This window comes from Monomorium pharaonis, chromosome 1 (assembly GCF_013373865.1).
Source record: "Monomorium pharaonis isolate MP-MQ-018 chromosome 1, ASM1337386v2, whole genome shotgun sequence".
Classification (NCBI taxonomy): Eukaryota; Metazoa; Arthropoda; class Insecta; order Hymenoptera; family Formicidae; genus Monomorium; species Monomorium pharaonis.
In genome coordinates this window covers 26,123,231-26,140,180 of record NC_050467.1, presented here as the reverse complement: position 1 = coordinate 26,140,180, position 16,950 = coordinate 26,123,231, and the positions used below count along the sequence as shown (strand labels likewise).

At 38.9% G+C, this 16,950-nt stretch overlaps 1 protein-coding gene across 7 annotated transcripts in view; it reads right to left on the bottom strand.

Annotated features, from left to right (window-relative positions):
* The window catches only part of LOC105837396 (LIM domain-binding protein 2), a 156,759-nt gene that overhangs the window by 21,858 nt on the left and 117,951 nt on the right, over positions 1–16,950 (bottom strand). For all 7 annotated transcript variants that reach the window (XR_004962234.1, XM_036283018.1, XM_036283022.1 and 4 more), the window contains 2 exons: positions 1,306–1,408; positions 98–270 (listed from right to left, as the gene is read on the bottom strand). Coding sequence is in view for 6 of the 7 variants with exons in the window: in XM_036283018.1 (XP_036138911.1) it covers positions 98–270; positions 1,306–1,408 (276 nt within the window). In the remaining variant the exon portion in view is untranslated. The remainder of the gene's footprint in view (positions 1–97; positions 271–1,305; positions 1,409–16,950) is intronic.

Below are 16,950 nucleotides of genomic sequence, written 5' to 3'. Positions count from 1 at the left end.
AACATACTGTCACTTTTTTTATTCTCTCTCTTTCGGTAAATCAATCAAAATTCACTTTTTTATTACAAGTTCGATCCATTCTACAAAATGTTCGTACCTTGGTGTACATTGGCTTTCCGTATTGCGTGACCATAGTGCACTGATCGCAGTCAAGCGTGATGGTGGTGTTGTGGAACGACTCTTTCTGGTTCTTTAGAGTGTAGTACAATTCCGTCACACCACCATCGAATATCGAACGGAAGTACCTGGGTATTAACGTCCTTCCTATCGCTAAAAAAATAAAGATGGGAACAATCAGAAATAAATACCACAAATACTTGAAAGAGATGCAGAAGGTGACGATTAAGATCAACAAGTCTGTTAAGTTGATCGATATTGATGATTGAGCGTGATGAATATTTTCCGCGAATATATATGTGACACTTCTACAAAATTGGCGTTTTCTTGAATAACTATCGCCAAGTAAAATATTGTCGCAATTATTTTCAATGTTTAAATTTTATTCGATAACACAAACTCCTTGCCGCAAAAGAATGAATAAACTTTCATTAAGAAACAATACAAATATAAATAAATTAAAACGTAGTGATAACGGAAAAACACACGAGAATTTTTTTTTCAACTTTAATTACAAGACACATTTCGCATCATCGATCGTTGTTTCGCACGCATCTTACCGCGCGAATGGTGGATGCCTCATCATTTATACCCGGATGACGACGACATGCATCCGCACGACATGTAATCACGTTGTCGTCGTATATTTTCGAGACGGTGTGCGGAACAGACATTAAAATCCACCGACTGCAAGATTGCCACGCGGTGGCACGTCATTATTTAGAATAGAGATGGTACGACACGAGTTTACCGGCGATTAAGTATTGGTGACAATTTGCGAACCGTGATATTGCAAAGATATAAGAAATTATCTCGCATTGACAGAGATCAATTATATTAATACAGATAACGATGTGATAGAAATTCTATTCGAGATCTTATCACATTACTCTTGAAAAATATTTCATTTGCAATTTAATCTTTTCTTTTTGCATTTTCTTTTTTCACAAAAATAAACATGCTTCTCACTCGTCTATGCTGCATTATTTGTAGACAGATCTATTGGTTGACAGAAATCAACTTCTTTTATTGATTAGAAATAAATAACTTCTTATTAATTTTAAAAATAAAATGTAACAATAGGATTCCGTCCATGATTTCATTATAACATTTTTTAATATTTTTCGATCCACATCGTCGCCGATTGCAAGAAACGTAAATGTACGGTCAAATCACTGTGATACTCACAATATCTTTTCGGTCCATCCTCCAAGCAGACATGAAGGGTGAGAGTAGCGTCTTCTTCGAAGAATTCGCTCGCGAAGGAGTCCCACCAGACGTTGTCGCTTTCCTGAATGTAACAGATAAATGGAGAAAGAATTAGCTTGTGTGATGAGAGGATTTTGTAAACTTAGTCCTGAGCATGTGTGTTTTAATATCATTGCACTGATTATTACTATTGCGCCGATGTATTTTGCACTTGTGAGTCGAAAACGATCGTAGATAATGAACAAACGATTAAGGATTAAGCAGAGGACAGGGACCTAAGTGCGACAAAATGAAAAGGAGAGAAGAGAATGAAGAGGCACTTTCTCTCCTTCAGAGAATCACATAGAAAAGGCAAAGATGAGAAAAGGGATGGAGGTAAAGAGAAGAGAGAGAGAGAGAGAGAGAGAGAGAGAGAGAGAGCGAGCGAGAGAGAGCTTGTACCTCAATGCTGAATAACGCATGACTGTCTGGCTTGAAATTATAGCATTCCACCCCCTCCCAGTCGTAGGAACTACCCCTTGGCTCTGTTCGCCACGCTTTCATTCAATTATGCATCTACCACTATCTCCCTCGCGTCTCCGCGCCTGGTCTACCTACACCCAAACCCCGCGGGCACTCCTCTTGTTATTATTTCCCCGCGTGTGGCTTGGTCTCTCGTCGGCTTTTCTTACGCACGAAAAACTGCCGTCATCAATTGCTTTTGTCGACGACCGTGATTCCAAGGAAGGCTACGTGTCTTGCGAATTACTTCACGATCGGTCGAGATTATTCGTTTGACGAATAACGAATCGAGAATTCTTTGGATGCGCAATTTCAATCTAATTTAATTGCAAATGCATTGCGTAATATGATTTAGAATAATATTCATTCATGTGTCATAAGATATGATTCTATTACAGTTAATTATAGTTGTAAGTAAAATTCTTATAGTAAAATAATATTCTTTCAATATGTACAGGAAAATCCTTGGTAGCATTATTCCGAAAGATAATTGCATTCCTAAATAATACAATAAGAACAATATAAATTCAAAAATAAACGTCTCACGTTTTATTTTTTTTTGTGTGATAGGTTACTAAAATAAAAATGATACAAAGTAGATATCATTTTGTAATTGTTAATTACTTCAACGTAGCAAACTATTTTATTATTTTACAATGTTGGTCTAGCCGTCTATTTGTCTACTTGTCCGTTTCTATTCGTCTGCAAGACAAATTTCTAAAAAATGGTTCAACTTTTTCAATTTATTTTCATCAATAGATGTCCAAGATTCTTAGCTTCACCGAGATAAAATACAAGTCAGAGGAACTGTAAAAATAAAGATCAATAAAATTTCTTACAAAATTTTTTCAATTACAACAATTTTTCGCTTGATTACTTGCAACTGTAAAAGATTTGTATAGAATTATGTCTATCTCTTTTTCTGTTTATTTTTTCAACGTGCTGAAATTAGATACATTGTATTAAAGATGAATTAATAAGTAATTTTATAAGAAAACTCGATGATCAAGTAAGTGCAAAAGTAATTTAAAAAGTATAAATGAAAAAGTAGTATGAAAATGACATTGCTATACATTCCAAAATATCAATACGCGTTGCAATGTGGATTGTTTTCTGAGCACGTTTACTTCCTCGTGACAGAACGTTCATTGTCGCAACAACAATTACTGTGTTTGCCATTTTAATTTATTATGCACTTCTACTGCCGCGCTTGTCAATGGGCAACTTTTAATTTTACATCGGGGGACAAACTCGGCCTTAGCGTAATGACAGAATCGCGCGCTATGTCATTAGCGAGTTTAAAGAAGACGATCTAATAAAACTGCAAAGTCTCTGTAGCGCGTATCCATATTTTTTTTTCTACCGGAACATCGATCGATCGGAGATAAATAAGATGCGAATCGAAACGCGGGAATGAGATATCGTCCGCGAGGTCAGGACGAGTGCGCTACTCATGTCAAATTCGCATAGACAATCGGTTTCCGGGGCGGGCACCGACACTCTGCACTCGCGAAGATTTATTTCGGACATAAGCTACGCCGTGCCAAATCAAGCAAACTGTTACCACTCCCGCGCAAATTGATATTTCTGGCAAGCGCGCCTCTGGCCCGGGCGGAGGGACGCCGAGATAGAGGAAGAAGGAAAAGTCGGCGAAACAGTGACGCGATAAGCGTGGCGGAACAAGCAAGAAGACGTTGCTCGACAAATAGACGATATTCAATAATGTGTGGAAGCGACCGGGGGAGAAAAATGCCTCCTGGGGGTACGAGCCGCAACTCGATCGCCATGAGTATATATATTTCGCGAAATCACTGTATAGTAACGCAACGAGAGATCCGCATTTGCGTACGCGATATGAATTCTGTCATAAGTCTAATGTAAATGACACGCGCTTCGATACATGTGTAATATGTGTAATCTGTTCCGGCGCACGTGCAATATGCGCAATGCAGGTTTATACAAGATGGCAATTTTCATATTACATAATTTAAAAATTTATATTAAATTTAATATATATCACATGTGCCCCAAACGGTCAACTCAAAATTACGTTAATTTAATACAAGATGCCTGTTTGGACGTAACACTGATATTATATTAAAAAATTAACTTAAAAATGCAACACTCTCTATATAATTTTTAAACAAGTTATGGAAACAGATTCTTCAGAAAGATTAACGTTTATAATGTGTTGATACATAAATTTTCTTTATTTTACTCATTTATCTGAGAATTGACGTTTCAAGAGTATATTATTTTTGTTATTTGCTCATTTACTCATAAATAATGTTATTTTAACAAATTTTAACTAAGAAAATATTGAATATAAATTTAACATAAAATATTCAAATAACATAATCACATTATGTTAAATTAATAAAAAGAATATCGCGTTTAGTATATTTTCTGCTAAAAATTTAATTCTATACTATTTTGACATTCACATATACAGCAAATATCGTGCCGATAATGCGGCACGATAATTACTTCAATCGCAAACAGTCTCTATGAACGCGTAAAATGAACAAACTTCGCAGACGCATTTCATAATCAATGTTTTCTTGTTCACGCTAATCTTGTCAACGAATGAGAATCAAATTTACCTTGAATTAACTTCAAGCTTGTCGCGAATGAAAAATCGAGGAAGTTTTACGAGTCATATAATTAATGCCTTTCTCGGTTAGCTTCTCGCGATTCTCAAAACTGTCGAATATCGCGAAAGTTTAACGTTTGTCATACATATTTCAGTACGGTAATTAACTGCTCGTTAATCATTCGAACCTTCGACCGACACAATACGGATCTGACATTTTTTTCTTAATAGTCCGATGACGTTGGTGTATTTTTTTAGCATGTCAGAAACGGTATTATCGAACGCTTACAGTCCAATTGGTTAAGACCTAATAATAAAATAAAATCTTTACGCAATATTTTACATTCACTATTTAATGAAATTAATCAATATGTAACTTTCTAACACATTCATCTTGTATTAAGTGAACACAAATTTGGATCGTTTGGAACGTACGACATATGTTAAATTCAATAAATTGTTCAACTGTGTATCAATTAACCAGTCATGCAATCGAACGAATGATGTACGATATACACAAAATAATATATTTGCAATTTTTTTTACAATTTGACCCACGTTTTGGCCATTCTATCCGATTCTACATATTCTGTCCGATAATTCTTTCGTCTTGAACAAAAACCACACTCTATCCCCGACGATATGCAAGAAATTCGCATTTGCGCCGTTCTCGCTTCGCGGCGTACTGTCGAAATTCAATATTATTCCCGCAATAAAAATTGGCTCCCTCCGCTATAAACTATATGCCGCGCGAGTGACAAGGAAATAACAAAAAGCGACGTTCATACATACGGTACCGTATACTTTCATTCACCCAAGTTAATAACAGCGAAAATTGCGATGGTCGCGGAGCAACATACAGAAAAGTACGACGAGTACAACGCTTGAATCCCCGCCGATAAAAAAAAACTCGCGAAAAAAGGCATACAGTATTATACATATTCCGCAGTGTTTTGAATATTAAAACATTAATAATATTCAAAATATATTTTCAACATTATTAACAAATAATTGTACGAAATTCAGTGTCCCTGCATTTTTAACATATTTCTAGTTTTCCAGAGATTATTTCAAAAAATTGCGAAAAATAGAAGGACATTTTATGCAACATCCCCTCACGTTCGTCGCGATATTAACGCACCAGGGCATTTATAATTTCACGTAGAAAGAAATCGACGCAGATTCCGTGAAGGAGGAAAAAGAACACGAAAACAAATCGCGGCGTGATTTTTGCGCGTTTTTCGGAGCGACCGTATTAGTGGTGGAGTTAAATTCAATTTGTCTAGGGTCAGGAAAGATAAAAAAGGGCAGTGGGGAGAGGAGCAAAGATCCAGCACGCTAGTGCCGAGTCGTCCTATGTCCGTTCGTTTGGACGCGCGTCGTAATAATCGAATGGTCGGCGCGAAGCTACGCTTCCATCGTCGGGCACGACTCAGCTCGACGTCGCCGTCGTTGAAAAAAATGCTTGGCATCGAGTCTCCGCGAATTCCAATCCGATTCCGGCATACCGGCGCGACGAGAAAGAATCCGTTGTAATTCCACGGTGTTACCAGGTAGCGCGCGTCACGTCGCGTCGCGTCGCAACGCGGTGTTACCCCGAGAACGCGGCGGTGGCGGTGGCGGTGGCGGTGGTGGCGGCGACGGCGACGTCTCAACGTTGACGCCGTACTTTAAACCCGCCGCCGGCGCTCGCGACGAATAAATTTCTTTCCATCGATTCGACCGTGCCGACCATTCTCGAGACTGCCCACGACCGATGTATCTTTGCCCCCTTTCCCTTCTGTCCTCGGTCTCCCAAAAATTCTCGCCCTTGCCCCCGTATTCTCGCCGGCTAAGCGCGCTTGTAACTTAACATTGCGTTTTGATTCTCGTCTCGCATTAGCACCAAACGTCTTCGCGTTTAACCCGCGTTAAATCGACGAGGTACAGAAACTGAATAGTCACATTTAACGATGAATACACAGCTCTCTCTTGATCTTGCCTCTACGGATACTGGACTTGCTCGCAATTTTTCTCAAGCTAACGAAACGGTTAACGATTCCAAGTCAATCAATTTAATTGTGATTCTTATAATTTTGAAAAAAATATTTTTGGTGCTACATAACAGTTTCACGGATAATATTTTATAAAAATTATTTAATTCACGGAATATAAAAAAAACGAAAAGCATTTAACGAGTGTGTGTGTGTGTGTGTGTGTGTGTGTGTGTGTGTGTGTGTGTGTGTGTGTGTGTGTGTGTGTGTGTGTGTAATTAACATTAGTTAATGGATGTAGATCAATTTAATGAACCAACTCTTATAATTTGGGAAAAATGTTTTCACGATTGTGAAATTTACACAAAAGTAAATCAATTTAGGGAATGTAAGAGAAAAGAGAAAGAAATTATACGTATAGCTACGTGTGCAATATCAAATTATATATTTTTAAAAATAATCAAAAGTACTGTTTTTCGTAAATTAATTAATATTTGTATACATATTACCGTTCAACAGTGGCGTTTACTCGGAAATAAACGTAGAGGGGTTCTCGCTCGTTTGCCGGGTGGAAGGGAGAAGTGCGTCGGTAAAAATTTCTAATTTTTTCCAACCTGCTCGTCGCGAATCGACCGTCGAAATCCGCCTTTTTCATCCCGCGCGTCCATTCTTCACATTTGTGATTTTTCGCGCGTCCCGACTGGCAGCGCGGACTATACGCCGGGGTTGCCGTCGGTTCTTCGCCGGGACTGTACCACCCCACTGTTGTTAGGGGGGTGTGGGGAGACTAGGGGTGGTATATGATCGTGTATATACGCCGCCGTGAAAGTATTGTCGGCGCGCTCCACCTCTCGATTTTCTCGCGAAAATCCTTTTCGCGGGCAAGTCCGCGGCGCAGGTGACCGCGCGCTATATCGAAAATTCGCAAAAATTCCCCGCCGTACAACCATCATTTTTGAGAAATTTCGGACAGTCAGCTCGCCCGCAGATAGATTCGGTAGGATTTCTCTCTGGCGCGACGAGCCCGGACAAAACTCTTCCGGCCGATCGGAGTATATACGGCCAGGGGCGGCGGCGCGAGGGACGAACGTAGGGGGGAAGAACGAGGGGATGGGGGGTACAATATGGGTTATCGAGGGGGCCCCACCCCCAGGGGAGAGCAGGGGCCCTCATTTTATTACCCAGGCTCCCATGACGGTTCTCAACCTTGGCCGAACTTGATCTTCGTCCTCTCGAGCGTCTGCTGGTAGCGGAGTCTCGCACGTTCGCACTCGCGCCTAAGTTTCAGCGTAAACATCCGCGCAAAACCGACCTCTACTCATCTCGGTCAGGTCGAGAAGGTGTGCGTCGAATTGCCGTATGCACGCGTAAACGTGCGTGCGTGCGTGCGTGCGGGCGAGCGGGCACGCCGCGGCGGAAGAACAACCGCGACGATATTTGCCTCTATTTTTATCCTACGAGAGAGTACAGTAGCACGACGAGCGAGCGGGCGACGTGACGGATGCGCGCGATGGAAAATGTGAAAAGTGTTCGATAACCGTGTAACGGAGGCTTTTGCATTCGATAACGTCATCTCGCGCAACGACGTCACCGCGCCGACACCCGCACACGCTACGCGCGGACTTGCTCTCTCTCCCTCGGGGTCTCAAGTTTCCCTCACGGAAAAAACCAATTTTTCCGTAGAAATCCGTCATTTCTACAAAAGGTTTCGCCGTCTCTTGTAATACGCGAGACGCGATAATGTATTGACGGTGCTTATTAGTTCGCGTTCGCGGCTATTCCGGATGTACCGAGAAAATTAGATTTAGAGGAGAACTCGCTTAGAGAGAAATTTTTCTCAAAACAAAATTTTCACAGCCGTTTTCTCTCTATAAAGCTCAAGTATAGAAAGGCACGAATTACAGACTAATTACTCTTCAAGCAAAATATTTTAAATCGACTTTAAGATATTCTATCTGAGACATGTCTATATATAAAAATGAAATTTGATAGGGTTACCGTATTAGTCAATGAATAAGTAAGAAATTGTATCAATTCGATAAACAAAGAAAAACAATTTGATGCAATTACATTTTCAAGTCTTATTATTTTAATATTTTTCTTAAACAATTATTTACTGTGATATTATTCAGCGACTGGCCGTATTCAGTACTGATACCAAAGACATTAAAAATTCATGTAATAAATAATAATTTTTATCAATGTTTTTCCTAACAAAAGTAAAATTCATTATAAAATTTGTAAACAATTTGTAAAAATGTTTCTTTGAAATTAAGTTTGAAATATATCGTTGATACGGTTTATAATCGCCTTTGCCATTTCTCTTTCATCTATTTTCTGTAAATGCAGGATATGATTATACGAGTTTTCATTTTCAATCGTAAATACATGAAAATCCAAATTAATTTTCCTGAGTTCCCTCGTTAAAAGTTACTTGTTCAAATATAATTATTTTCACGTGATATTAACAATGTAATTGTTCTAAAAATTTTATATAAATCAAGATATACGATAAATTTGACAACCTTAAGAATGTGTCATATATCTCAATTTTTTATTATCAAAAATATAATAACTTCACAAATTGTCGCATTATTAAGCGTGATTATCTGTATAAAATTTTAGCACAATTTTCTTAACGGTTTAAGAGTTTTAATTTAATTTCTTGTTTGTTCTTTATTTTTATGTCGTTTTATAATACTTAATTATAAATTTGTTAAGTAGCATTACAAATCAATCAAATTTTTTTATATGTACTAATAAAACTCTAATATTTGTGCAAAAGTTTATACATATATATCAAAACGTTCTTGAATGTTTAAGTGAACCGAGTTACTTGAAATTAAGATAGACTTAAACTAATTTCTCTATTAAAAAAAATTTACTCGAGAAATCCAGAATTCATGTCCGTATAAATCGTTAACGAGCCATGACGCTACTTCACCAGCGTTATTCCTCGCTCTTATCGTAATTGTGAAATTATTGTGCCGAAATGTGTAAAAATCGAGGGGAAAAAAGGGCGCGTTAGCGAAAGAAACGCGTGTGCGGATAGAATCGCGTAGCGAGTGTGCAGCAGGAAACTGCGGGCAGGGGTAAATGAGGTGTCATCAGTCACAGTCAAAACGCTTCACGTCATAGCCGGGAGTGGATCTCTCTCGCGTACGTCAAAGTCCAGCGATAGAAATTAATGCGCTTTCTTTCATCGAGTAGCGAGTGCCAAAACGATAGATGCCCGCGAGATCGCGCGAAAAAGAGATCCGCTCGCGGCACCCCCATCCTTTTAAGCTCCAATTCGTCATGTTTACATGTAAAACACTTCTGCGCTTCTACGTTAAGCTACTTCGGAATACGTGGTACCGTGGACAGGTTTTCTTCAAGCATGTCGCGTATTCTGTTCTTATAGTTTTTTTTCTTTATATCATAACGAAGAACCACGAAACGCTCGGTCCACAAAAACATATCTAAACACAACTGTGCGACACGACATCAATATTTCGAGTCGTGAAGAAACGATAATCTCGCGAATATCTTTATAACGTACGTAGTATCGATGCGTGGTGGCCCTTTGACAGTACAATTTATTCGTACATTTTTACTTTATTTCATTCCTATCCCGTAGGTGATTTTCAGCAAAATCGCACAGACACACAGACATTACAAACTAGTCGGACTAATTGTTCCACTGTCAAAATATAAGTCATATCGAAGATACGCGAAATCCCGATATTTACGGCTTCTTAATTCCGAGGACAAACTCTGGAAGTACTATAGAAAGATGTGCGTTATCTATATGCAGAGATGTAAGACATTTTTCATATTCGAGTCACGGAACTCCACTCACGCGGAGATTGTAATCACTCCAAGATATTGATATGTCGTAACGAATATATTACGATTAATGGTAACGAGATTACTTTGCCGCAAAATTTACAACGGTCAGAAACGCATATAAATATCCCCGATTGCTTCATTAATTCAGCGAGATGGTAAAAAATCTCCGTATTATTACGACCGGGCTGTGTATCACCTCGATAAACTATGTAAAGAGTTACACAGAGAAAATACACATAATCCCGAGAAACTCGTTTTCATATCGGTGGCGAACCGGTTAAGAAACCTCTTCTTCTTCTTCTTCTTCTTCTTCTTCTTCTTTTTCTTCTTCTTGCACTGTTAATTATCATTCAGTATACGCGAATGCGCCATTTGCCTTTACAATGTATTGGAACTCGTTTAAACGTTCTCTCATATTGTGCGTGTGGCGATTCTCGTCTTTTGTCTCGCAGCTACAGTCATCATCTCCATTTTTGTAGCGCATCTTCCTTACACGCGCGGTTCCTCTCCCTCTCTTTCTTCTCTCGTTCTTCTCATTTTTACCCGCTATTCCACTCGCTTGTATCATTCCCGCGCGCGAGACGAGATAATACGTTCCCGTCCTTCCTTTATTATCTTCCATCCTCCTTTTTTCCTTAATACTCCCCGCCATTCACTCTTATTTACGTTTATCGTCTTGGCTTTACGCAAACCGACCGGCCGCCGGTGTAACGCAACGCTAAGATCGCGGCCATGGCGAATAAATGTGTGTCATTTTCTTGCTTCACGCCCCGATTCTCTGGCCAATTGATTGGGGCTAATTGATATTTGAAATGTCCGTGAGATCATTTGTCAATCGTTAAACCAAGTCTTTGCCGTAATGGAAGGCTATTTCGTTTTCTACTACATAATATTTTTAAAAAATATCAAAATCGTCTATTTGCGATCGTAAATATAAAAAAATATATACCGCAAAGACTGTAACTTATATCAATTAATGGTAACGAGTAGATATGAAGGTAGTTTCCGCGTATTCGGTTCATCGGGAAAGGCAGCACGTCGCGCCTCGCAGTGAAGAAACGACGGACGGTCCCGAGAAAGTATCGAAGAGAAAGCACGTCAAGTTTCCGCTCGGTTCCAAGACGCGAGCGGAGAACGCGCACGCTCGAAGCCCTTTCTTTCGTCTCGAGCCTGACCGTCCTCGGAAGCTTCCCTTCGATGTGCTCTCGCGCGTCCATTAAGGTTCCATCGGCCTCATTGTTACACATTCTCCGACGTAATACGTACTTTGGAACTGGGTAGTGGTTCCGACGCAAACGTGACGATCGTGAACGCGACCAACGAACGGCTAGCAAAGAAAAAGAGAGACGGAGAGAAAGAGGGACAGTGAAAAATTGCATAGGAAGTACGACCGCCGCATGCGAGGGTCAATCCACTTTAAGATTGCCGATTTGGCAGCAACTTACGTACTTTCGGCACATCTGTTCGTTCGTCTAATTTAATTTGAACGATTTATGCGAGAATCTTTATTTCGTCTGTCACGTCTGTCGCGAATTTTACTTTTACTTCATCTTCTTTTTTTCGATTTCAAAATCTTGGCTATTGCATTCGAATCTTTGTAAATCTTTGGATGCAAATAGATACAATTTAATATCATCAATATTTTTCTTCTATGTACGCCATATATTTGTCATAATTTTTTGCAAAGTAATTAACTTGTACTATCGGAAATATCAAATACACAATAAACGTATTCAAAACGCGAAATTCACAGTATGTCGGTAACTATGTGCCAACGTTGTATATTCAGAACTCGAAATAATTATTTCGTTCCAATTTCCCAAGCAACGCATTCCCTCTATTAAGTCATTACGTGCATTCGGTCCTAACTCTCTCGCAGCCGCATTCCTCCCCCTCCGTCTATTAAATCTTTTTCTCAGGTCCTAAGATAAAATCGATGTAATATACATCGAAACCAACCTTATCGTAAAGATAGTGTTTCCTATTGAATCCAAGTACCACCAGTGCATCTCCAGAGCCTCCCTAGTACGTCATTATATTGCTTCGAGTTCTCATCCGCTTCCGTTAAGATCTTTTTCCGATTTTATTATTAGATATTTTTACTTCCTCTCGGATCACACTTTGGAATTTGGTCCGTTACGATTGTTCAAAGTTCTTTTTTTATCTCAATGTAAACCAACTTTTAGAAAATACATGAAAATCGCATATTTTGACTGGATTCGCCTTTGCATAAGACTCTTCGTTTGACCGCGCACCTATGACCCGCGCAGTGCAAAAGATATTTTTATTATCTCTGAGGAGATTGAAAATATCTATAATTAATTCTGTCTATCGCATACAGAGACTCGTTTCAGTCATCCCGCGTTTAACGCAACCGCCACACGCATTAATTGTGGTCCGAGCCGTCGTCAACTACACGCCCACGCTTCCTAGTGACGCCGTGTTCTATCCGATTGTGCTATAAGCTTCTTTCAAGCTTAGATCCTACCGATTCGAAGCAGCGCGTTCGGAAATCGATTTAGCCCTAACCGGTACTGACGAACAAGAACAGAGAGAGAGAGAGAGAGAGAGAGAGAGAGAGAGAGAAAGGGCAGAGAGAGAAGCTAGAATCTCTTCCTATGTGCTATCGTATTTGTCCGGAAGAATAGACTCATCCACTTTGATTCAAATTTCATCGATCTCTATATATCTTCGCTTCTCTTTGCAGATATCTCGATCGTCTCTCGAACATTTACTTTATTGCTCGTCTTTTGTTTTGATACATTCTTGAATCCCTCAATTAAGAACTATTTTTAGCAATTAATAATACGTCTTGTACGTATTCGAAAGTATTTGTCTTGTAGGCGTCTTGAGAAACCTAAAATATTTCAGAAGTATTCTGTTTGATGAATTTGAAGTTTTCTCTGCACCAAGTGTCTCGGAACCTCTCAGGCTTTAACTTTCCTCCTGGCAAGTAAGTCTCAAATGAAATTTCCGTTAAAGCAAAGTCGCAAGCTGAGATTCACCAATACTTTAAATTGAGAATATCGAGAATTCGCGAGGGTAAGTTGAGCCCGGATGCGCCGATGGCTTAACACTAGCTTTAACCAACACCAGCAACAACTTTAATCTTTTTCATTGTTCACATTATAAGTAAAAGATAGCATAGAGAGGCTATTTAGAAAAACAGCCAATTGCTAACGCAAGTTTTATTCGATCTTTCGATTTCTGCTTGGTCCGAGTACTATAATATTTACATCACGATCACGATTCGGCCAATTTTCTTTCGCTCTTTTGGACATGCAAAATTAGTTGTCTTGATATAACTGTCTTAAATTAAATTTCTGCGTTCAAGAAAAATTTACTTACTAAAATGTTAATACTTGTTTAACGTTAATTGAAAACTTAATTCGTTGAAAGTTCTTACGTATATGTACAACCAAGTATTTATTAAATCGATCGCGATTCTGCTCGTTCTATATTAGATTAACGGAGACCTTTTCTTTACCGCGCAAAAAGAACGAAGGAATATGAATTCTTGGGCACATATTCGCGACACACCGAAGCGGTCGTTGCTGACTAGTAGTTGCGTCTTCCTATATCCGTGCCAACCAGCTCTTTTTCTTTGTTTTGTTTTAACCGGCTTTCTCGTTCTCGGCTAAATCGGTCGATCTCTCTTTCTCTTCCCCCGCTTTTCTCTCTTTCTCCTCGCCTTCGTCTAGGTAACTTTCGGCGTAGGCAGAACTACGCCAAACCTTGTAGTTACGGTACACTTGGCAGCTCTTCGGCCATCGCTCTCTCCCCCACCTATTCCTCGCGCTTTCTGTCGACTATAATGTAAAGATGCTGCGAATAATATTATCAATGATCATTAGCAATCCCTTGCTCATCGAAATTAATATGTTCCATCTATTGATTGACGATCGTTAATAATACCTAAATATATTATAAGGCGTTGCGAGCAAACAATTACAATAATTTTAGTATTATTATTATTAACATCATATTATTAATACCACTACTATATTTATAATGTTGTTACTATTAATACGCAGCGCATATATATAAAGTTCAGCAGTAAAGTTTATGTGGTTGGATTAGAATCAAGTGTTGAATCACCGTCGATTCGTTTTATAAGCAGTTCAAGACGAACGATCAGTGATTCTTGAATTGGATGTCATTTTACATTTATATTAACGCGAAAATTTTGCCTACGTATATTCCAATTATGCAGGATGCTAATTATGCATGCAGTTATGAGTATATCGGATAGCTATAACAAAGATTTATTACAAGTTAGCTGATCAATAATTTGTCTCCATATAAGTTACACGTCTTTGCATCCATATAAATTTTCTTACATTCGTATGTAGAATATGATCCTTTTTTTATCATTTTCCAGTAGGAACACCATTAATTTCTCCTCTTTCATTTGCTGATCATTGTGATTTCCTATATGTACATTTATAATAGACTTTTTACCAAGTACAATAGTTTTAGATAATCTACGTTTTTCATTTTCACTTCCTTCTTCTTAACAGTGTTATTCTTTACTTGCCCTCCATCAATCACTCTTAAATATACATTTGATGAAGCAAGGGTAAACGGTAAATATATTTAATCACTGACTTAACTTCGACATAATCAAACAGCGTACCTTGCTATACTATGTCTATGTATACGTACAATATTTTGCGCGATAGCATTTGCAATGCTCGTCAATCTCTTCTCTCTTTTAGATTGGATTTTAATCAAACGCGCGAACCGATCGATTCTTTATTACTTCAGTATCGTTAGAAATCGAAGAGTGACCAATGACGGTTCGAGACTTCGGATATTCTTTTATATATAGGAATATCTCTGTGGCGGTGTTAGCACGGAGCTGACGGAAGCAACGGAAGAAACGGCGGTGAACCTTGCAAACGCATGCTGACAACGCATGAGATGCGACGATAGCGCGAGGAAAGATGATTTATGACCGTGGGACACGCCATGTCGTTTGCTAAACTTCGCGAACGGGCGCGAGGACGTGTGCGTGTGCACGCGTGTGTCCACGTGCACAGGAGAATAGACAGACTGGACGAAAAACACGAAGAGTAGGGAGAGAACGAGGTAGAATTGGAGAGCAGAGAGAGAGAGAGAGAGAGAGAGAGAGAAAGACTAAAGTAGAATTTATTTCGTATTCCAAAGAGAGAAAGAGAGAGGGATGAAAAGCAATAAACCTTCTCAGGATACTATACATGATATATGAGTATACATGACAAATAGTAAATACAAAGAAAAACTTACAAAGAGAAAAAAGAAAGATAGATAACAACGTATGTTATCTACAAGAAAGTAGTGTAAAATGAAAAAAACATACGTTGTGTGACTAAGTTAAGAATGTAGCATCATGTTACTATGCAAAAAATGGAATAGCTGCCCAATGATCGAGGCTAAACCAGAATCAACTCTTAATATACATGAACGCACAACCATTTATAAGTTTAATACGTGGGGCTCCTAACAAGTTTTCAATTAAAATTAAACAAGTGTTAAAATTTTAATAAGTGAACTTTTCTTGAACAGAAATTTAATTTAAAACAGCTACAAAGACATCTAATTTTGCATATAAAAAAAACGAAAGAAAGCTGGCCAAATAAAATTTTTATTTAAAAAATCTCGACACAGAGTCAATCAAAGAATTAAATTTTATCCAATTTTGGAAAATATTCTACATACATTGTTAACCAAGTGGGACCGAGACAAAACAAAGGGTGATAACGAAAAGCAATCCCGCCACGGTTCGAGAGAATTGTAACATTGAAATTTGGACTGCTGTCTTTGCGATGCTTCACGCCTCGTTTACTCCTGTCGACTTTACGTGGTCGTGTTTAAAAGCGTCTCGTACCTACACCTGTCGTCGTGAAACGCACAGATTAAAACACATGAGCACCGTGCGACTCACGTGTACAACTGCAGTTTATGGAGTCGCTCGTTGTGATCGCGTGCTAGATCAAACGACTCGCAATATTTCCGAGAAAAATTCATATATTATTTTCTTTTCCTTTAATCTTGGTACGCGAGCTTGATAAAAATTAAAAATGTTTTGTTCTCCATTGCGATAACTCGCTATCGTTACGTTTAATTGCAACGTATTTTTTACATATCAATAAGTTTTCTTTGAAATGTATTTTTTGGGGAGGGAACAATTTTTGCGCGGTTCTCGAGTTAACGCGTTGCGTCGTTGACCGATTTCCCCTGTATTTTTCCCTACAGACGCGTTTGACCGCAGCCTCCGGTTTACAATTAAACAACACGTTTACTGCAAAAACGATCACCAGTGGTTTGTTCGAGCAAAGAGATTGTACAAGGGGGGTTGCAATCTTTGGCCGATGACCACGACGTAATGGTACTTCGGTTACATCGCCGCGGTGAAAAAATGCTTTTTATGCTTCTCATTTGAAATTGCCACTGGCGCGATTCGTAAAATAAAACTAGCAGCGCGTGCAAAAGTGTCCGATTGGCCTGTCGAAATGCGCCGTAGCATTAAAAGGCGAAATAAACGCGGGCTTACAAGCGGGCATGTTAACTCTCTTTTGCGCTCATTTTAACTGCCATACGACACACCGTAATTTCACCGAGAGGCGCCACTTTCACGCGCGCGCTAATATTCTGATAGTATACGTAAATGTTTTTTTAATGAAAAATTTATTTTGCTTTGATCTATCAACGCACACTACCCGAACTTTCGTTCTGCTTGTTGAA